Raw genomic sequence first — 23,960 nt, 5'->3', positions numbered from 1 at the left:
CTAATCGACGCAACAATTTCTCGTCGACGATTTTTTATAATCGACGTCGTCGATTATGTCGACTAATCGTTGCAGCCCTACTACAAAGAGTGACATGTTCAGCCGAACGCACAATTGGAGGGGGGCTCCCCACCCTCCAGAACATTTACAACAAGCGTTGCAAGGGCAAGGCTAAGAGAATCATTAAAGACTCCAGTCACCCGAACAACTGCCTCTTTGAACTGCTGCGGTCAGGCAAGCGATACCGGAGTCTCAAGGCGAGCACAGAAAGACTCAGAAGAAGCTTCTATCCCCAGGCCATCAGGCTGCTAAACGAACAATGAACACTACACAACAACAACCACCAAACGCACATAGCACACACATCCACACGCACACACTCACTTTAAACAAACACACTGTAGCACCCACTCCACACACTTTATAGCACACACCCACTTTAAACAAACACACGTAGCACCCACTCCCCACACTTTATATTAAAGATTAAAGATTAAAAAAAAAAAAAAGAAAAAAAAAATCTAACCCTGACTAACCTTACTGTCATGCACTTGTCCTAATAAACTAACCTACACTGTAACACGCAACACTTGATGAACATTGTTACTCAGCTGATAGAGTTGTACCCTTCTTGCTGTCTTGTCGTACAGAACTTGTAAGTCGCTTTGGATAAAAGCGTCAGCTAAATGACTAAATGTAAATGTAAATGTATATTTATTGATGAAGGATTGCACTACAACCCGTACACCTTACTGTAAATTGTACCTAAATTGTACCTCATCCCATTTCTGCTTTGCACTATATAGTACTGTACATTAGTACACTGCATAGTATTGTATATTATATGGTAACTCAGAACATTGTACATATGTCTATACCGAACACTGTGACCTCATTTTCTTCTTCTAAATTACATGCTATACTATGTTATTTGATACTATCTTGTCTAGCACAGTCTCTGGAGCGTAACAGTAAGAAGCATTTTGTATGAAAGTATTCTGTACTTCTGTATGACAACTATTAAAGAAACTTGAAACTTGAACTTGAAACTTGAAACATATCTATAAAACTGTTATCAAGAGCCATGATACAGATGTGGCAGTGATTGCTGCAAGTCTGCAGGCAGAACTGCCATGTAGATTGTATTTTTTCACAGGAGTTGGCAACAGAACAAGGATCATTGACATAGATACAGTAAGGTGTCATCAGCCCTTGGCATCAAGGTGTGTTCAGCACTTATTTGGAAAAAGGAGTAACTGACTGCATTTACAGAACTGGGTAGCAGTTTTACCCTAGACCAGTCTACCTTTGATGGTCTTAGCAAATATGTGTGCCACCTGTGGCACCTGTATGGCCAGCCATCAGCTAAGAATGTGAATTATACAAAGCATTCTGCATGGCGTCATCGGCTTTGCCAGAACTGTCTAGGCCCCAACAAGTAACGCCTTGTACAAACATTGCAAAAGGGCAAATTACCAAGCAGCTATAATGAGACATTCATTGAAAGCTGTAATGTGTGCCCCTTCACCCGTTGGCAATGGGTGGCACGTCGAGGATGGGGAGTTAACAGTGACCTGGATGACTACAAATCCGGCCCCTGATAGTGTGTTGCAGGTAGTCCACTGCGGTTGCAAACAAGGCAAATGTGAGACAGGAAGATGTTCCTTTGTGTCTGCAAAACTGCCATGTATGTATGGAAATTACAAAAAAAACGAAATATTTTAAATTTGTTGGGAAGACAAAATCTCTCTGAAATGCTATGTCATGCTATGTCAATGCCAAAACCGTGCAAATGTTTCTAAGGAAACTGAGGATAGGGCTATGGGATGATGATGACTCAGATGATAGTGGTGAGGATGATTAACATCAGTGTTGCCTGGGAAGTGTAGTGGTGGATGAGGGGTTGGGTGGTGGATGAGGGTGTGTACTGGGGTTGGGATGAGGCGATTAGGGTTATACAGTAGGTATAGTGTGATTTGTTTGTATTTTTATACACTGCATTCTATTTCGTTTTTAAATGGAAAATAAAAAGGCTAATGAGTAACTTATTGATTTGTAAATATTTTGACATTATTCAAAATTAAGGGGATGGTGTAGTGTTTTGATTGATTAACCATCGTGATCAAAAGTGTGTGGGTCTATTCTTTTTCTCATTATACTATCCACTGAACTGTTTTATGTGTACAACCTCAATCTTTAGAAAATTGTACCAGCATCTTTAATATTGCAGGTTGGGAATCACAAGGTAAAGCGTTTTTTTATACAAATTTGCTGCATATCATGGTATAAATTCACATTCAAGTATACTAATGCACCAATATTCTCAGATGTTTAGGTACATGTGTAAATGTAAATTTCAGAGAGATTTTGTCTTCCCAACAAATTTAAAATATTTAGTTTTTTTTGTAATTTCCATACATATACATTTATGGCCCCTGACAAAAATCGGCAGGATATCTTGCAGAGAACTTTTAACCCAATGTCCATGATGGTATTGTCTATGGAAAAATGCATTCAGAATGTAGTTCCCAGACGTGGGAATGAAAATGATTTTCTAGACACTTTTCAGGGTTCACCTTAGGGCCTACTTGAGGTGTAACTGTTAGTTTGACCAACTGTCAACGTCTCACAGAATGTTTAGAATATTTTTTCCAGCAAGGTTGCACGTAACCATGCTAACCACTCCCCAACATTCCATGCAAGGCAAAAATACACAGCACACTCAAACAAATTGACCTGCTTTTATTTTTATAAATAAATCTGTGAAGACACATCAAATGCCAAAAACAAACATCCCTTTGACACAGAATTTAAATAGAAATCTGCACAGCAATAATTTGTTTATACTTCAGAAGTATAATATTTTATTTATATTCAAAATGAATGGAAGTGAATGAGCCTGACATCTGGGAGGAATGGCGGTGTTGACAGTGGACGACAGGGACAGCAGTGGTCACTAGCTTACTTGTAGATGTACTTACAGACTGCTCAAACTTGACAAGTTATATATTATACTAAAGTGAAATATCAACCTCTTACCTTGCGGGGGCCCACATGTTTTGCCCACCGGCACTTTGGCGTCCCTAGTGGCTCGGGTGTGCATATTTTGTAATACAATATATATCGAATTGAAGGCTTATTTGTTGCCTGTCGATAGCGACAAAATCCGTTCAGCGGTTCTCACGTTATATGCCAGTATTTGAGGCTTGTGCAAAGTACACGGTATTGCGCAAAATACCACTCCCGACTCTTGGGGCTCTAGTTCCGTCAATCATTTGGCGATCTCGAAAATGATTGTGGAGGGTTGTTACTTGTAGCTAGGGGTGGAACGGTACGCATTCAAACCGTACACCGTTCGATATGACCTCCACGGTTCGGGGCAGGTGTGTATTGTTTGGTTATAATGTTAGCCGCAACATCATTCATTCATTCATTCATTCAAGCTAGGCTAACGTTACGTTAGCCGCAAGCTAACTAGCGTTAGCCGCGAGCTAACCGTGGAGTCACTTCGCTGTGTTCCATTAGTGGGGAAGGGGGTATATTGACGAGGCTTGACAACAGAGGTTCAAAGATAACTTCACATTTATTGGCTGTTGGTTTAAACTTTATAGTATCATCAGGGCTTCTCCTTCCAACACAGTGTTACTGTTGACTATTTACTTCCTCGTGTGACGTCACTTCAAATACGGCTACCAGGACACTCAAATAGCAAAAGCGAGTCGAGTCGATTAGGTACCATGCAGTGAAAAGCGGCATAAGAGAATACTTCATAATGTTTTATGCAATTAAAAAGTTTATATATAATAATAATAATAATAATAATAATAATAATAATAATAATAATAATAATAATAATAATAATAATAATAATAATAATAATAATAATAACTTTATTTGTATAGCACTTTTCATACAGAGGTTGCAGTTCAAAGTGCTTCACAACAGTAAAAAATACAGGCATAAGCGGGCATAAAAAGATAGACAGGTAGCAAGGTATGGCAAATCACAGTGTTTCACATTAGGATCTAGCATCCCAATAGGCTCTCCGCTTACAGTTTTCAGTAACACAAATAGTAAAAATAGTTTAAAATGATTCAGTTTAAAAATAGTCAAAAAATTATAAAAAATACAGGCATGAGCGAGCATAGCAAGGTATGGCAAATCACAGTGTTTCACATTAGGATCTAGCATCCTAATAGGCTCTCTATTCAGTAATAAATAATCACAGTGTTTCACATTTGGATCTAGCAAATAATAAAAAATAGTTTAAAATTATTCAGTTTAAAAATAGTCATCAGTAAGAAGTAAAAAGTGCAATAACCGCAGGTAAATACAAGTTGTGTCAGGATATCCCTGATGTTTCCTCTTGCCACTAGGTGGTAGCAGATATCTATCAGTGAAATGCCTGAGCAAAGAGATAGGTTTTAAGCTGTCTTTTAAAGATGTCTAGCGAGTTGGCTTCCCTGATGTTTTGGGGTAGTTTGTTCCATAGTTTTGGGGCATAGTTGATAAAGGCTGCATTACCGATCCTCTTTTGACTGCTTCTGGGAGCCTCTAGTAGTCCAGCAGCTGATGATCGCAGTGTTCTTGCTGGTGTGTAATTTATTAGAGTGTTGGCGATGTAGCTAGGTCCCTGTCCATTTAGAGCTTTGTATGTAAGGAGAAGGACCTTAAAGTCAATTCTAAATGTTACAGGAAGCCAGTGTAAAGCAGCTAAGACTGGACTAATGTGCTCTCTCCTTTTGGTTCTAGTTAGCAGTCGGGCTGCAGAGTTTTGGATTAGCTGAAGCCTCTCTGTGGTTTTCTTAGGGAGACCTGTGAAACGTGCATTACAGTAGTCTAACCGGCTAGATATGAATGCATGAATTAGCTTCTCAGCATCGTTCTGATTAATAAATGGTCGTACTTTTGCTATATTTCTGAGATGGAAGAACGATGTTTTCGTCACTTTGCTAATATGAGAATTGAAGTTCAGTTCTGAATCTATGATAACCCCAAGACTAGTGACCTCAGATTTGATATATTTAGTACACATGATTTACTTATTTTAAATAACACATTGGCTTTTCCTTTTTGATAAAGTCTAGTGCTGGTTGAGCATATTCATACTTTATGTTGATGGCCTTTGTCTATAATGTGGCCACAAAATAGAAAAGGTTTAATTATTTTGTTTGTTTGCACTAAGTTAATACTTTGACAAATGTTGCCTATATTTTTCAGTCAGTTCGGTCTTTGTGTGCCAAACATTATTAAAGGTTTACCAAATAAATGAGAAGCATGTTTAAATCAGCAATGCCTCCCCTCTCTCTCCTAGCTCTAACTAAATGTGACTGATGTCAAACTGCCTCATTCATTCAGTTTTTGCATGACTACGTCCTTGAGAATAACTGAAAAGTTGGATTATTTTTAGGCTATATATCTTATGCTGATGTATGGTATTTTTGGAGTGTTACATTTAGAGAAAATAAAAAACAATGTATATCGAACCGAACCGAAAACCGAGACACCAAAACCGTGATACGAACCGAACCGGAAATTTTGTCAACCGTTCCACCCATAGTTGTAGCCAATGAGTGTGGCTTTCCAATGATACCCCATCTGGGGATGTATGATCTAGGATCTAGGTGAAAAACTAACGAGCAAAAACAGGACGAGAAAAACAGCCGAATGAATTGAAGTCTATGAGAAAACTGAGTTTTTCTTTTGTACACAGTTTACCAAAAGCACTCCTAATCACACATTTCTGAATGGATCTTTATGAAATTTGGACATGTACTACATAAGGCTTCAGGCTATGGGTCCGTATGGAATATTAATCCTCCAGACATTCTGGGGAAATACTACCTCTGGACTACTAACAACTCAAGTTCAGACCTATGTTACTCTATTTCACTAAAAGTTTATTCTCTTTCTGGAATCAGAAACCTCAGAATGTCATCTTTCAAAAGAGACCAGGCTCATGCATGTGCTATAAGTATATAAGTATGTTGTTTTGGTTTGCAAAAAAAGTATGCAGTCCTCAAAAACTAAAACTAAAATGGCCAAGGGCGCAGGTTATGGTCTTTGTCAAACCATGTTCAATATCATAGGATCCAGCTTGGAGGACTTGCCGTGCTTAATACCAGAAGAAGAAAACCACAATTCACAGCTGTTCCCACTTGCTAGTTATATATCAACTGGCCTCGCGTCTCGCTCTGCCTTCTGAGATAACCCATTATCTCCAGCACCTAGTGTGCTCCGGGGAACAAAACAAATGCACCCACTTGCACGTGACCACGCCACTCCCATGTGTCCCCTATATTATGCCGGAAGTGGTCACGCCTCACCCTTCCTCATTCGTTTCCAACGCGGAAGCAGCTCAGATGCACTTCTGAACTGGAGATTGTTATGAAGCAGAAGGAGAAATTACACAATGTTGGGAATTCGCCAGAAGTTCGCCAGCCCCCGGAACCTTCTTGGCACGTCCTGACAGCATGACGGCCCTATCCTGCTTTTTCCTCGTCGCATGACAGCAGACGAGGGACTTCGCGTGACGGCTGGCAGTCGAGCCGCGTCGCGCCCAGGTAGGGCCTGCACTAGCTGGCATTGGTATATGTAATACTGCTCGTTGTCTCATGAGACAGCCGGGTGATGTATTGGCGCGGGGGGGCGGGATATATGGATGAACGTGGTCATCATGACTCACTTTTGGATGTTTTTCCAAATATCCTAGCGTGCGCAGCTAATGCTAAGATGCTTGGGGCGCCGTTCCCATGTGCCCCGCCGGGGCTGTCACCACTCTTCCCTCCTCTTAACCGTTTCATTGCTGAAGGTCAATCGGTGTCTAATGTTGAGGGTTTTGCTGAGGCTTTTTTACCCTTTACACAGGTGGATGGGCTGACGACAGGGCCCAGGACAGGTGTGCCGTGCTTAGAGGAGCAGGTAGCATCGGTCACTGATAGGGCTCTGATTTGTCCCATTTGGCTGCGGGCCGCGTTCTTCCGGTGAAGCGCAAGCGGCCCCACATTTCGGCTACGGATACATCGAGAAGGCATCCACCCCCAGAGAGGGGTTGTCCTTCCGACTGACCGAGAACCACAAGGGGCACTGGTGGGACTGTCTGCTCGCAAACAGGTCCACCGTGGCCTCCCCGAATCAGTCCCAGACCTGTCTGACTATGTCTGGACGTAGTCCCCACTCGTCAGGGTGAGAACCGCCCCGCGACATCACATCTGCACACACATTCTCCCTGCCGGGGATGTGGAGAGCCCTCAGGCTTCACAGATTGAGAAACGCCCATAGCCAGAGCTCGACCGCCGCCCGGTGCAGACGGGGGGAGCGTACTCCTCCCTGTCTGTCGATATACGACGCTGACGTCGTGTTGTCCGTCCTGATCAAAACATGCTTGCCCACCACAAGGTGGCCGAGTCGTTTGAGGACCAGAAGGACTGCCTTCAATTCCAATACATTGAAAAGTAGTGCAGACAGGGAAGCATGGTCCTGCCAGCTGCCCCCTACTGCGTTGGCGACACGTCCCCCCCCATCCCGTGAGGGAGGCATTGGTGAAGACCGTGACGTGTGACAGCCTGCTGCCCATGGGGACCCCGCGGGCGAGGTTCCCCAGTACTGACATGGGAACCTTCAGCTGCTTTCACTTGTCTCTCACCGGGTCTATTTCCATACTGGAAAACCACCTCTGTATCCTCCTCATGAAGAGGAGGCCAAGAGGGACCACAGAGTGAGCAGATGCCATCATACCGAGCAGGCGCATCACGGACAGCCCCGTAACCGTCCTAGGATGGAACCTCCCGAGCGCGCCGAGAACATCCACTCGCCGCCGCTCTGAGAGGGATGCCCATATAGACCTTGAGCTTAGAAATAAGCCCAAGTACTCCACCCGTTGACTGGGAAGAGGAGTACTCTACTTCCAGTCTACAGCAAAACCCAGGCTGGTGAGGAATTCCACCACCTGCCTGGTATGAGACCTGGCGATCTTCTCTGACCGGCCGAGGACCAGAACGTCATCCAGGGTAGAATAAAATGCGTATCCCCTGACGACGCAGAGACCCCAGCGCGGTCTCCATGCACTTGGTGAAGATGCGAGGAGCCAGAGATTAGCCGAACGGCAGCCTCTGGTACTCGTACGCTAAGCCCTGAAAAGGAAGCGTAGGTATGTCCTAGGAGGGAAGATCGGGATGCAAATACGCATCCTACAGGTCTATGGAGGTGAACCAGTCCCCCACCTGACAGCGCTTAACAGGTGGGTGACGGTCAACATTCTGAACCTTCCATGGGATAGGTCCAGTATGGGTCTGACACCCCCCCCCCCCCCCCCCCCCCCGATTTCTCGGGCACCAGAGAATATCAGGAGGAAACGCCGCTCATCGTGTCCTCCCATGGTACCACGACGATGGCCCACTTCGCCGCCAGAGAACGAATCTCCTTGGCCAGGGTTGTCACTGCCGTGGACTCTGATAATAGAGGGCGGGGGTGTGTAAACTGTAACACAAGCGCCCCCCTCAGCGTTCTCTCCATCCACACCGACATATGGCTACCACTGCAGCCATACGTGGTAAAATTCCAAAGCGCCCCCGCCGCCAACTGCTGCTGGTCCGCTAGGAATCGTAGATAGGTGGCCCGGTCCCTCCCGCTGTGCGTTGTCAACCCTGGTCTCGCCAACCGCGCAAGCAGCGTGTCTCGTGGAGCCGGGATATCGCACCCTGACTCTACCAACGAGGCAATTGCACCCAAGGGGGGGACCCCAACAGAAGGGGCGGTCTGATACGGGGGGAGCAGCCATCACCCCTGGTGACATCCTCCGCTGAGCATCTTCCCGGCTTAGCTTGCTGAGGACAGCCTGCTCTGCAGCTGGACATGCATGGTGTGTGGTCCTCACACTGCCCGATAGGGTGGGTCTCTACACACCATAGCCCTGTAGTGATATTACTACCACCCAAATTACGCGTGCCTGCTGACCACCACGGGATCGGAAGTCCAGATGGGGGAGGCACTAACGTAATACCCGGCCTGGCGAGGGCGGGGCTGGGGGGAACCCACGCTGCGACCTCCTGGGCCTAGAATTCCCCCTCTGACAAAATTCTTTAGATACAGGGAACCCTGCTCCGTCGACAGATACAACACCAGGCTCACCAACACAGACGCAGGACGTGTGGTGTGGGAGCCACATGACAGCACAGCATTCTCATAGACAGACCCAGGCCTAGCTAGCAACTGGGTGTCAGCCCCTGTCTCCATGAGAAGCGAAATGTGGGGCTGCTTGCTCTTCACTGGAAGAACGCGGCCCGCAGCCAAAGGGAACAAATCAGAGCCATGTGTCCCGTAGTGTAGCGGGGGGGGAGTAACCGGAGAGCGGGCTAGACACACGCAACGGTTTTTTAGGGCGTGCCCATCTAATATAGCCGATATGGGTAATTACCTGCTTCATATTTGTGATGTTACTGGTTTCAGTGTGTGCCTAAAGTGATCAATGTGTTGGGCCGTTTATAGAGATCTATGCCAATTAATGTTTATGTATAATAATACATTCATTTCATATACGGGGAACCGTGACAAATTATTAGTATTATCTTATTTGCATATCGTCTCATTATTAGATAGATAGATAGGTTGATACTTTATAAATGTAAGTAGACAGTATTTCACGTCCTAATAGTGGGCTACTAGTACTCACCTAATGCATGGCTGAACGTGAACGTTAGAAGTGTCCGTGTCCCCGTCAATCAATCATCACATCATCACGTCAATCATCATCATCTTATCATCTCTCCACATCGGACGTGGTTGTTATAAGATGGACTGATATCCACTCCGTTGTTCTTGCAGAGCAAAATTAGCGTCTTAAATTTATTGAAAGGAGGTGCTTCTTTGGCGATGCAATAGCCCATATTGAAAGGAAGAGAGGCCACATTCAGTTTCGCTTCGCTAGGAATTATGGGATTTGGTGTTGGATGTATAGACTCTACGGTCTATGCAGATAGGGACATGGTCTTTAATCGCACGATAGACTACAAGTACCAAGTATATAGCGTGACCCAGATTCACTCCACGAAAATCTTTTTTTTCACTCAGGCTATCGGCGATCGCAGTAAGTTCATTCATTGCTGACAGATTCTTTCATAGCACCACAACATTGTGTCGCACTGTACAGCCTTGGTTATAGGCTAATGTTTTTTAAAAAAATTATCCAATTTGTATGGATTAATTTAGGAGTGAAATGCGAATGAAGGGTTGAAATCACTACTAGCAACGTTGCTCCCAAATAATACTTCCAACTCGCAACGGCCAAATTAAGGGGCAATTTGCGATCATCTCGTCGCAGTGTACAGCCCTGCACCTGCCGGGCCGACTCGCCTCATGGCGTCGGCCGGGCGGGACACCGATCCACCATGTCAGGGCAAAGGACTGATGCCACCTGCTTCACTAAGCACGGAACACCAGTGGTGGCTGCTGACCAAAGTCTACTACTAGTGAAGCACTGCTCCACTAGTAGTCATGTAACAACCTCCACTGCGGTGTGCACCCATGAAGGGATAAATGAAAAAAGAATGAACAAAAACTCTATTAACATATTGCAGAATGGGCTAGCCCAATACACACAATTGTTAAGGGGATGCAGACCAGAGAAAAACGCTAGTCCTGTCTACATCAGGGACCCCCATTTTCAATTAATAGATTCACAAAAAGCACACCTGCCCTGAGCCCTCGTCAGCCCATTCACCCATGTAAATGGTAAATAAGCCTCCGCTAAACCCCCAACATTAGACACCGATTGACCGTCAGCATGAATGGTTAAGAGGAGGGAAGACAGTAAAGACAGCCCTCTGCGGGGTACATGGGGAATGGCGCCCCAACATTGTAGCATTAGCATTAGCTGCGCGCTAGGATACCTGGAAAAACATCCAAAAGAGAGTCATGACGACCATGTTTTCCCAAATATCCCGCCCCCTGCACCAATACATCACTCGTCGTCTCACGAGACAACGAGCAGTATCACACATGCCATTACCAATGCCTGCTTAGCGCAGGCCCTACCTGTGCGCGACTTAGCTCGACTGCTAACCGTCGCGCAACGTCCCTCGGTCCGCTGTCACGAGACGAGAAAAACACAGGATAGGGCCGTCGTGCTGTTAGGACATGCCGAGAAGGTTCCGGGGGCTGGCGAACTTCTGGCAAATTCCCAACATTGTGTAATTTCTCCCTACGTTTCATAACAACCAGTTCACGAAGTGCACTGCTACTTCCGCGTTTTGGAAACAAAATGAGGAAGGGTGAGCGTGACCATTTCCGGCGTCATATAGGGAGACGCATGGGAGTGGCTTGGTCACGTGCAAGTGGGTGCATTTGTTTGTTTCGCGTGCACGCTAGGTGCGTGGAGATAAGAGGTTATCTCAATATGGCAGAGCGAGACGTGATAGCCAGTAATGAGATATAACTGAACATGCCATTCTATGTAAATCCCATTGAAATTAACTGACTGTAGAGGGGAGAGAAGTTCAGACTTGAACAAGATATCTTTGAGCTTTAATTTATTTCATACACATGACATGCACAGGAATGTGATTTGCTATGGGGACATCATGTATCTAATATTTCACAATCCTGGGTACAGAGAATAATACATGACTGTTGAGCAGTTCACATAGCTGAAATGGAATTACAACCAAATAACCAAATAGAAAGGATACCTTCAAATATGTGTTGGAATTCAGAGAGAGAAACACTATCACAAAATTATATACAGTAGGCTAACTATCTGTTGTACCTGGAATTTGCTGAATTATGTAACAACCAATCATATGTTTCTCTTATAAGTTTATATATACTGTTTATATTTTGTTATTCTATATAATATGTTCTATGGTGTCCTCTGATAATCATAATCATAATCAATCATTTTGATCTCCAGTAAGCCGAACCTTATAGGACAAAGGTAAAGTTAAAGGGATATTTCACTGTAGTAGAACCTGTCAAAAGTCAGCAGTATTACCTCTATCTAAAGTAATCTCCAAGTACTGTAAGCTAGTGACCACTGCTGTCTCTGTCAGCAAATAGAATTAAAATAGAATAGAATATTTTATTTACCTTGTGTCTTGTGGTCACCGGATCAATTGCTCAGTCTATCAACTACTAGATGTGATAATGAAAACCTGTATAATTTGTTTACATTTCAATCACTCATTGAGCCTTTAATGTACTGGTCAGTTTGACTCTTTATTTAGAGCGTTTATTCCCAGTGAAAAAGGAGCCTACTGTATGTGATTGGGTGTTTTATTGAGCTAGACTGTGTTGTTGAATGTGTTTGCAGTGGGACCTGGTGTGTAATGACAGTTGGAAGACCCCACTGACCTCCTCTCTTTACTTCTCTGGAGTTCTCACTGGGTCCTTCATTTCAGGACAGGTTTCTGACAGGTGATCACATCGCTTCTTCACAGTGAATACATAATCATTTCAGTAATTGTGTTAGTAGTATAGTACAGTATTATTATTATTATTATTATTATTATTATTATTATTATTATTATTATTATTATTATTATTATTATTATTATTATTATTATTATTATTATTATTATTATTATTATTATTATTATTATTATTATTATTATTATTATTATTATTATTATTATTATTATTATTATTATTATTATTATTATTATTATTATTATTATTATTATTATTATTATTATTATTATTATTATTATTATTATTATTATTATTATTATTATATATATATATATATATATATATATATATATATATATATATTTTTTTTTTAACAAGCTAACTAGAACGCTAGTTGGATGAGTCTATGTTGGATGAATCAGAAATAATAAAGGGGAATGCCACCCAATCTGCAATAGTCAAAATGACCCTGCCTGCTCCAACTCATGTTGCTATTACTTAAACCTGGAAAAATAAATCTACTTTTTGTGAGCAGTTTTAGCTGCCTCAACTTTGTACGTAGATATAAAAACAATACATCAAAACGATGGCATGACTGTCCACTCACTCATAAAACTAATTGAAATGCATGTTTCAATCTTGCAGGATGGGCATTTGTTTGAGAGTCATGCTCCACAAACACACAAATGGATTCCACTCTAGCTGAATTCTGTGCATGGTTTTAGATCTCCACAGATAGACAGGGTACATTTTCAGAAAATCATAACCCTGAAGGCATTTCGTGTTTATTTTTGGTACACAACATTTCTAGGGGTATTAAGGGGTGCTGAATCTAAATCTGCTGTATACCAAGCTCAACATTTTTAAATAAGGCCTCAAAATTGAGAAATCCAACATGGCCGCCAGCGCCAGGCTGAAATCTATTTAAGTGCATATCTTTTTGACTAAACAAGGTAGAAACATGAATGAAATGTGTTTTTATATGTTTGCATACATGAGGAATTTGAAATCATATCCTGATTTTAGATCAGTTGTGAAAATGTTGCTTGAAAGTAATATTTATAGCAGAAACGGTGGTCGTTATTGATGCATAACTCATCAACCAAATAAGAAAGAAAAGCAGGATGATCCCAGGCCATGGATTTATTCATCAAACTCTTTTCTCTTGATTTTTTTTTATCAACATGCCATTTATGCAAATTAGATATTCCTTAAATGCGTACAGTAGCTTAGGTACAGTAATTTATTGTCAGTCATCAATCGTATTCAGGCAGGTGTCGCAGGTGTCTTGCAGTTGCATGATTAATCCAATGCCACTTTTCCTGAATAGAATAGAATAGAATAGATTATAATAAAATAAAAAGATTATTTTACCATATCAATATAAGTAAATGATTGATTGAATTTGATTGATTGAATACTTTATTTTGACACAATCGTAGGACAAACATTTGAAAAACAAACAATAACAGTGTCAACACGCTGGTCAAAAATGGATAAAACACAATAAAGCCAAGGTGTTATGGTTTGTAACCGACCCCAATCGCACAACACAAGACAGGTATGATGGTTTGCCAAGAAACAGATATTTATTTAGAACAGGGAAAAAGGGGACTGTCCCTTTAAGGGAGAAAACACAAAACACTGGAATAACACAAGAGGGGAAGGTAAAGTGCCTTTAAGAGGCGGGCAGGAAAAGGGAACACTATGGGAAAGTAAGGGAACGCCTAAGGGAAGGTTAAGGGAACGCCTAGGGAACAGAGGAACTAGAGACTAGGTAAACTAGGGAAAAGGAACTAGGTGGAACTAGAAGGGGAGAACTTGGGACCAGGAACTAGGTGGAACTAGAAAGGGGAGGACTAGGGACAGAGGGGACTGAGGCCCGCGGAGGCGGGCTGGGGAACAGGGAGGAACTGGGGACAGAGGACCGCGGAGGCGGGCTGGGGACAGGGAGGAACTGGGGACTGGTGGGAAAACATCTGGGCCGCTCTGCAGAACAGAGGAGAGGGTTAATATTCAAAGGGAACAAACAGAGCAGATGCAGAACAGTCCAAATAACAAAGTAACAAAGTAAATACTATCTTCGTGTGAACAAACACAACGTGGGAGATGAAATGTCCAAAATAATATCCACGAGAGAACAAAACAGAGTGGGAGATGAAATGTCCAAACTAATAACTAAGAGAGAACTAAAGGAGGCAATACGCTGGGTGAGTGACATCACAATCAAAACTCACCCAGGCGTATGCGTAATGGTACAGGAACAGCAGCGGGACGAGGGCAAGGGGCATTACGCTGAGTGAGTGACATCACAATCAAAACTCACCCAGGCGTATGCGTAAAGGTACAGGGACAGCAGCGGGAACGGGGGCAAGAGGCATTACGCTGAGTGAGTGACATCACAATCAAAACTCACCCAGGCGTATGCGAAAAGGTACAGGGACAGCAGCGGGAACGGGGGCAAAAAGCATTACGCTGAGTGAGTGACATCACAATCAAAACTCACCCAGGCGTATGCGTAAAGGTACAGGGACAGCAGCGGGAACGGGGGCAAGGGCACTACGCTGAGTGAGTGACATCACAATCAAAACTCACCCAGGCGTATGCGTAAAGGTACAGGGACAGCAGCGGGAACGGGGGCAAGGGCACTACGCTGAGTGAGTGACATCACAATCAAAACTCACCCAGGCGTATGCGTAAAGGTACAGGGACAGCAGCGGGGCGAGGGCAAACGCCACCGGGTGGCTGACTGTCCGAGCCGAGGGACAGAGTGCTGGAACAGTGGCGGTGGCGAGGGTGTCGTCCACCGGGTAGCCGACTGTCGGAGCCGAGGAACAGAGTGCTGGAACAGTGGCGGTGGCGAAGGTCTCGTCCACCGGGTAGCCGCTGTCGGAGCCGAGGAACAGAGTGCGCGCCACACCTTGGTGTGCGCGTCGGAACAGTGGCGGTGGCGAGGGTGTCGTCCACCGGGTAGCCGCTGTCGGAGCCGAGAGAACAGAGTGCGCGCCACACCTTGGTGTGCGCGTCGGAACAGTGGCGGTGGCGAGGGTGTCGTCCACCGGGTAGCCGCTGTCGGAGCCGAGGAACAGAGTGCGCGCCACACCTTGGTGTGCGCGTCGGAACAGTGGCGGTGGCGAGGGTGTCGTCCACCGGGTAGCCGCTGTCGGAGCCGAGGAACAGAGTGCGCGCCACACCTTGGTGTGCGCGTCGGAACAGTGGCGGTGGCGAGGGTGTCGTCCACCGGGTAGCCGCTGTCGGAGCCGAGGAACAGAGTGCGCGCCACACCTTGGTGTGCGCGTCGGAACCGAGAGACGCCTCGGGGTGCGTCTGCGAGGAGGAGTGTGCCAAGCACGAGGATCCTTGGAAGATGCGCGTTGCGCGCTGGAGACTGGAGAGCGTGCCAAGCCCTTGAAGATGCGCGTTGCGCGCTGGAGACTGGAGAGCGTGCCAAGCCCTTGAAGATGCGCGTTGCGCGCTGGAGACTGGAGAGCGTGCCAAGCCCTTGAAGATGCGCGTTGCGCGCTGGTGACAGGAGAGCGTGCCAAGCCCTTGCAGATGCGCGTTGCGCGCTGGTGACTGGAGAGCGTGCCAAGCCCGAGGGTCCGGAAGATGCGCGTTGGTCTAGATGTGCGTCAGGACGAACAGCTGCGCTGGGGTCTGCAGTGGAACGCTGGGGTGCCTCCCGTGGAAGTTACAGGGAGCGCAGAACAGTCTCCTCCACAGGCTACGGCGACAGCAGACGAAGGCTGGAGCAAACATCTCAAGGCTGGAGAGATCCATCTTACAGCATTGGTAGACCAGAGGATCTCCCGAAAGAGTCTAGATGTTTAGAGAATAAGACTCGGCAAGTATACAACACGACCCCACGCCGAAACGAGGGGAAGAGCCCTGGTATTTAAAGCCCACAGGGGAACTAATTAGCCTGCCACCACAGGTGCGAGAGGTAATTGATAATAGTCCAGGTGTGGCCACTGAGAGTAAACGAGAGTAAAGAACGAGAGGGTGGGGGCTAGAGAGAGTGAGTGAGAAGGGAATTTCTAACAGTAGGCTTTAAAGAAACAGAGAAAAGGTGGTGAGCAGCGGGCAAAACCTCACAGTACCCCCCCCTCAACGGGAGCCACCCGGCGACCCAAAACAAATACAGACAGAGTGGCAGGGGGCAAAACAAGAGGTACTGGCCAAGCCAGCAGGGGAAGCCACCACAAGAGTGGGGCTAGCAAAAGAAACAGGGTCGCCGAGGGGTAACTAGGGTAGCAGAGGGGCAACTGGTCTAGAGGAACTGGGTCTAGAGAACTAGTCTAGCGAACTGGGCAAGAGAACTGGTCTAGAGGAACTGGTCTAGAGGAACTGGGTCTAGAGAACTGGTCTAGAGCAACTGGTCTAGAGGAACTGAGGGGCAACCAGGGTAGCTAAGGGGTAACCATGGAAGCACCGGGAAAGGGCTAGCAGAGGGAAGGTTAGCTGCCAGGGCACTGATAGCTACAGGGCCTATGCTAGCTGTACTGCTACATCAACATAGAGGCTGCGCAAGCTGCCGGAGCCAGGCTAGCAGAGGGAAAGGGTAGCTGCCAGGGCACTGATAGCTACAGGGCCTATGCTAGCTGTACTGCTACATCAACATAGAGGCTGCGCTAGCTGCCGGAGCTAGGCTGGCAGACAGGGCTGGACCAGCATGAGAGCACAAGCTAGCTGGAAGGACAGTCCTAGCTGTGGGATAAACTACACAAAAAAGTGGAGGCCATGCAGAGGGACCGGGTTAGCTGCTTGGGCCTGGCTAGCTACAGGGCCTATGCCAGCTGCAAGGCTGCATTAACATAGAGGCTGTGCTAACAGCCGGGGCCAAGCTAGCAGACCGGGGCCATGCAGAGGGAAACTGGGTTAGCCGCCAGGGCATGGCTAGCTACAGGGCCTATGCCAGCAGCAAGGGCTGCATAAACATAGAGGCTGTGCTAGCAGCCGGGGCTAAGCTAGCAGACAGGGGCTCTGCTGAGGGACTGGGTTAGCTGCCAGGGCATGGCTAGCTACAGGGGGGTCAAACAGGGCAAAACGGGAAGCAAACAGGGGAGCTAACCGGGGAGACTAACAAGCTAAACAGGGGAGTAACAGGCTAACAAGGGAGCTAAACAGGACTAACAGGGAAGCTAAACTGGGCAAACAGGGAAGCTAACAGGGCTAACAGGGGAGCTAGAGGGAACAAGAAAAAAAAAAGGCAAACTCAACATACACCGTCTGTGCTGGCTGGGGTCGTCGATTTGGTGGGGTCGTACTGTTATGGTTTGTAACCGACCCCAATCGCACAACACAAGACAGGTATGATGGTTTGCCAAGAAACAGATATTTATTTAGAACAGGGAAAAAGGGGACTGTCCCTTTAAGGGAGAAAACACAAAACACTGGAATAACACAAGAGGGGAAGGTAAAGTGCCTTTAAGAGGCGGGCAGGAAAAGGGAACACTATGGGAAAGTAAGGGAACGCCTAAGGGAAGGTTAAGGGAACGCCTAGGGAACAGAGGAACTAGAGACTAGGTAAACTAGGGAAAAGGAACTAGGTGGAACTAGAAGGGGAGAACTTGGGACCAGGAACTAGGTGGAACTAGAAAGGGGAGGACTAGGGACAGAGGGGACTGAGGCCCGCGGAGGCGGGCTGGGGAACAGGGAGGAACTGGGGACAGAGGACCGCGGAGGCGGGCTGGGGACAGGGAGGAACTGGGGACTGGTGGGAAAACATCTGGGCCGCTCTGCAGAACAGAGGAGAGGGTTAATATTCAAAGGGAACAAACAGAGCAGATGCAGAACAGTCCAAATAACAAAGTAACAAAGTAAATACTATCTTCGTGTGAACAAACACAACGTGGGAGATGAAATGTCCAAAATAATATCCACGAGAGAACAAAACAGAGTGGGAGATGAAATGTCCAAACTAATAACTAAGAGAGAACTAAAGGAGGCAATACGCTGGGTGAGTGACATCACAATCAAAACTCACCCAGGCGTATGCGTAATGGTACAGGAACAGCAGCGGGACGAGGGCAAGGGGCATTACGCTGAGTGAGTGACATCACAATCAAAACTCACCCAGGCGTATGCGTAAAGGTACAGGGACAGCAGCGGGAACGGGGGCAAGAGGCATTACGCTGAGTGAGTGACATCACAATCAAAACTCACCCAGGCGTATGCGAAAAGGTACAGGGACAGCAGCGGGAACGGGGGCAAAAAGCATTACGCTGAGTGAGTGACATCACAATCAAAACTCACCCAGGCGTATGCGTAAAGGTACAGGGACAGCAGCGGGAACGGGGGCAAGGGCACTACGCTGAGTGAGTGACATCACAATCAAAACTCACCCAGGCGTATGCGTAAAGGTACAGGGACAGCAGCGGGAACGGGGGCAAGGGCACTACGCTGAGTGAGTGACATCACAATCAAAACTCACCCAGGCGTATGCGTAAAGGTACAGGGACAGCAGCGGGGCGAGGGCAAACGCCACCGGGTGGCTGACTGTCCGAGCCGAGGGACAGAGTGCTGGAACAGTGGCGGTGGCGAGGGTGTCGTCCACCGGGTAGCCGACTGTCGGAGCCGAGGAACAGAGTGCTGGAACAGTGGCGGTGGCGAAGGTGTCGTCCACCGGGTAGCCGCTGTCGGAGCCGAGGAACAGAGTGCGCGCCACACCTTGGTGTGCGCGTCGGAACAGTGGCGGTGGCGAGGGTGTCGTCCACCGGGTAGCCGCTGTCGGAGCCGAGAGAACAGAGTGCGCGCCACACCTTGGTGTGCGCGTCGGAACAGTGGCGGTGGCGAGGGTGTCGTCCACCGGGTAGCCGCTGTCGGAGCCGAGGAACAGAGTGCGCGCCACACCTTGGTGTGCGCGTCGGAACAGTGGCGGTGGCGAGGGTGTCGTCCACCGGGTAGCCGCTGTCGGAGCCGAGGAACAGAGTGCGCGCCACACCTTGGTGTGCGCGTCGGAACAGTGGCGGTGGCGAGGGTGTCGTCCACCGGGTAGCCGCTGTCGGAGCCGAGGAACAGAGTGCGCGCCACACCTTGGTGTGCGCGTCGGAACCGAGAGACGCCTCAGGGTGCGTCTGCGAGGAGGAGTGTGCCAAGCACGAGGATCCTTGGAAGATGCGCGTTGCGCGCTGGAGACTGGAGAGCGTGCCAAGCCCTTGAAGATGCGCGTTGCGCGCTGGAGACTGGAGAGCGTGCCAAGCCCTTGAAGATGCGCGTTGCGCGCTGGAGACTGGAGAGCGTGCCAAGCCCTTGAAGATGCGCGTTGCGCGCTGGTGACAGGAGAGCGTGCCAAGCCCTTGCAGATGCGCGTTGCGCGCTGGTGACTGGAGAGCGTGCCAAGCCCGAGGGTCCGGAAGATGCGCGTTGGTCTAGATGTGCGTCAGGACGAACAGCTGCGCTGGGGTCTGCAGTGGAACGCTGGGGTGCCTCCCGTGGAAGTTACAGGGAGCGCAGAACAGTCTCCTCCACAGGCTACGGCGACAGCAGACGAAGGCTGGAGCAAACATCTCAAGGCTGGAGAGATCCATCTTACAGCATTGGTAGACCAGAGGATCTCCCGAAAGAGTCTAGATGTTTAGAGAATAAGACTCGGCAAGTATACAACACGACCCCACGCCGAAACGAGGGGAAGAGCCCTGGTATTTAAAGCCCACAGGGGAACTAATTAGCCTGCCACCACAGGTGCGAGAGGTAATTGATAATAGTCCAGGTGTGGCCACTGAGAGTAAACGAGAGTAAAGAACGAGAGGGTGGGGGCTAGAGAGAGTGAGTGAGAAGGGAATTTCTAACAGTAGGCTTTAAAGAAACAGAGAAAAGGTGGTGAGCAGCGGGCAAAACCTCACACAAGGCTTGTTTCCATTGTGGTCCATACATGGAACATAAAAGGCACAAAAACACAAATGGACATGTACACTAGACAGGACACCCTAAAAATAAGTACAATAACACCTAACCTGAAAACTCATACAATCAACTAATGTTAAAAGAAAATCCGCAAACCCTTAAAAGCAAATCATGACAAGGAGAGATAAAAGCCAAGTTATGATAAAAGAGATAAAAACCATATTAAGACCAATTTGAGTTGCTGCTGAGCCATGTTTTTAGGGTGGATTTAAATCCGAGAGGGGAGTTCAGGAGTTTTATGAATGTTGGCAGGGCATTCCACATTACAGTAGCCGAGAAAAAAATGCATCTTTCCCCATGCATGTCCTGACTCGGCGGGACCAGGTCCGTGGGGCTTCCTCTTGTGGCGTGTTTGTGGACATCTCCTATTTTATTAAAATAATTTACTAGGTACTTGGGGACCGTTTCTTTCAGTACTTTAAAAACCAGTCGAATTTTAAGCTGGTGTACCCTTTCCTCAACCCTAAGCCATCCCAGACTGCTAAAGTGGGCTGGCGTTAGGGTGAGTCCTAAAGTGAAGGTTGTGCAGGAGTCTCACTAGTTTGTTTTGGGAGGTCTGGAGCTTTGTCTTCATTTGTTTGGATATGTTGCTGTACCATGAAGTGCAAGCAGTCAACGTGACATTGGATGAGGGCAAGTGAACTTAGGGCTGGGCGATATGGCAAAAAAATCATATCGCGATAACGATATGATAATGTTATCATATTTCTCGATATCGATAATTATCGAAAGTATAATTTTTTTAAAAAAATTTTTTTAAACAACAGATGTATGTTTATTTTGCAGCAATTATTTGTCGTTGCCGCCATCTTTAGTGTTACATCCCCTCACACTCCAGTTCTCAGGCTGCAGCTGGTTTAAAAGCAAAAGTAAACCGGCTTCTCTGCTGGCTGTGGCTCCAGGGGAGTTGAACAGTTCTGGCTCTGCTAGTTTATTTTCGATCTTTTGGCGCTTTTTTGGTGGACAAACTCGTGACTGGAGTCTAGCTCTGCTAGCACACATAGCCTACTGTGTACAGACGGTTTCAAACTGTATTTTAAATTAGAAAGCAAACAAAATAAATGGACAAGAGAAAAATAAATCTCAATTTGTAGAATCTGCAAAGGTTCCATCACAGCACATTTCTTTGAAAATAATAACAATAGCTGAGAAATTATTCATTCTTTTTTCACTATCTATATCACTAGTCTATATGAGATATAAATCTGAATATGGCATCGGATCCTCCATGTAAGAAAACTTACAAAAGCACATTTAATTCAGGTTTGTACCTTGTGTAGTCACACTTAACTCATTAAGCCCCACCATTTATTTTTAGAAAATTCGCCTAAAACAGCATGCTTACATTAAAATGCTTATATATCCAGATTTATAAGAGCTACTTGCATAAACTTGGTACCTGAATAAAGCTAAGACTTGGGGGATTCCAATGTTGTTGTCCAACACACTGTACAGTTATTACCAAATTTCTGTAGTATTCCTGCAAACACTGAACAATGTCTTTTTTTTATATCCTCGCCTATACAAAGATTACAGTTAGTCAAAATCACCCTGTTACCCTGTCTCATGGTTGCACCCCAGCTATATTCCTACTTTCTTCCTCCATAGGTGCAGATGTTCTGTGCAAAGTTTCATGTCAGTAGAATAAAACATTTGGGTTTAGCACCTGTTTTTGTGGAGAGAGGGCCTGGTGCTGGCGGCCATGTTGGATTTCTCAATTTGAGGCCTTATTTGAATTTTTTGAGCTTGGTATACAGCACATTTGGATTCAGCACCCCTTAATACCCATATAAATGTTGTGTACAAAAAATAAACACGAAATGCCTTCAGCACTTTATACAAGCACATTTTCTGAAATTCTGCCTAGTCTTAAGAGGCCACAATCTTCAACTGAATTACCCATAATCACTCATGAACCATCATCAACTCCCCATAGCACTCATATTTAAATACTTAATACTTTATGTGAAAGCCATCCCATTGAAATGCTTTGAGCCTAGAAAGTGGGACTTTTAGGAATACAGGCTTAACTCAGTGACCTACTCTGTATTTCTCTCTCCCCTTCAGGTTTGGCAGAAAGATAGTGCTGTTTGCTACCATGGCAGTCCAGACAGTGTTCACATTCATCCAGGTTTTTTCTCCATCCTGGCCGGTGTTCTGTGCCATGTTCTTTGTTGTTGGGATGGGACAAATCTCGAATTATGTGGCAGCGTTTGTGTTAGGTATTTCTATTAGTCTATGCATATTTAGAAGGTAGCCAAGTCAAGTAGATAGCTCATTCATTCATTCATTCATTCATTCATTCATTCATCCATTCATTCATTCATTCATTCATTCATTCATTATTCACTCACTCATTCACTCACCAACCATAGAAACCTTCCATTCCCTGCTAATAAATACAAATGTTGACAGGCGGCGTTACACAGCCAGTTGCGTTACTGGTACACGCCCTGTTTTCAGCCCTTGCCTTCCCTTCACAGGAACAGAGATATTGAACCCTCAGGTGCGCACTCTCTTCTCCACCATGGGTGTGTGTGTCTTCTTCGGTGTGGGCTACATGATGCTCCCGCTGTTTGCCTTCTTCATCAGAGACTGGAGGATGCTGCTCCTAGCCTTAGCCCTGCCCGGTGTCTTATGTGTGCCTTTCTGGTGGTAGGTACTAGTAGCACGTAGTAATAATAATAATAATAAATCAAATTTGTATAGCGCCTTTCAAGAAACCCAAGGTCGCTCCACAGTCAAGAGGGCTAGGGAAAAGGGGCAATAGGGGAAGGGGGGGGGGGGGGGGGTGGGGGGGGGGGGCAGAGGGGCAGGTAGAGGGATAATGAAACCTAAATCTAATCTAAACTAACTAGGCTAGTGGGGAAACCCTTGGTGAAAAGGTGCGTTTTGAGAGCTGTTTTGAAGGTGTCCAGGGTTGGGGCGTTGCGGATTTCTGAGTACTGAATAAATGGGTGTCCCAAGAGGTAAAAGAGAAGCATATTTTTTATTTGTTGTATGTACTGTACATGTACTGTACTGTACTGTATTAGTACAATGTACTTTTGTACAATTATCTGTAGGGATTCATTGTTGACTGAAGGAAGATAGCTCACTTGAGGCAGGTGTTTGAGCATCACCTCTCCCTACTCTGCTCCCTTATGAGACAGGTTCATCCCAGAGTCTCCCCGGTGGCTGCTCTCTCAGGGCAGAGTGGAGGAGGCTGAGGCCATACTGAGAGACGCCGCTAGGAAAAACAAGGTTGAGGCACCGGAGGTCATCTTTAGGCAGGTGAGATACTTCCTCTGTCCCCCAAACTGTCACTCGGCTATCTATTAAACATCTTTTATAAAGTTACTATTATAATGGCTGTAATTAACTACTTATTAACTCGGGGGCGACAGTGGCTCAGGAGGTAGAGCAGTTGTCTGGTAATCCTTGAGCAAGACACTTAACCCCTAATTGCTCACGATGTGCAGGTTGGCACCTTGCATGGTTGCCTCTGCCATCGCTGTGTGAATGTGTGAGTGAAATGTGAGGAACAAATTGCAAAGCACTTTGGATAAAAGTGCTATATAAATGCAGCCATTTACCATTTACCATTTACTTATGGGGGGACGATGGCTCAGGAGGTAGAGCAATCGTCCGGTAATCAGAAGGTTAACGGTTTG

At 46.2% G+C, this 23,960-nt stretch overlaps 1 protein-coding gene across 1 annotated transcript in view; it reads left to right on the top strand.

Moving 5' to 3' along the window:
• The window catches only part of slc22a21 (solute carrier family 22 member 21), a 57,782-nt gene that overhangs the window by 7,136 nt on the left and 26,686 nt on the right, over nucleotides 1-23,960 (top strand). The window contains exons 2-5 of the mRNA XM_084319988.1: nucleotides 12,305-12,408; nucleotides 22,375-22,529; nucleotides 22,791-22,962; nucleotides 23,460-23,580. Coding sequence (XP_084176114.1) covers nucleotides 12,305-12,408; nucleotides 22,375-22,529; nucleotides 22,791-22,962; nucleotides 23,460-23,580 — 552 coding nt within the window. The remainder of the gene's footprint in view (nucleotides 1-12,304; nucleotides 12,409-22,374; nucleotides 22,530-22,790; nucleotides 22,963-23,459; nucleotides 23,581-23,960) is intronic.

Source organism: Notolepis coatsorum, assembly GCF_963971535.1.
Source record: "Notolepis coatsorum genome assembly, chromosome: 8".
Classification (NCBI taxonomy): Eukaryota; Metazoa; Chordata; class Actinopteri; order Aulopiformes; family Paralepididae; genus Notolepis; species Notolepis coatsorum.
Note: the sequence above shows the minus strand (reverse complement) of the source record. Positions and strands in the feature narration are given on the sequence as shown.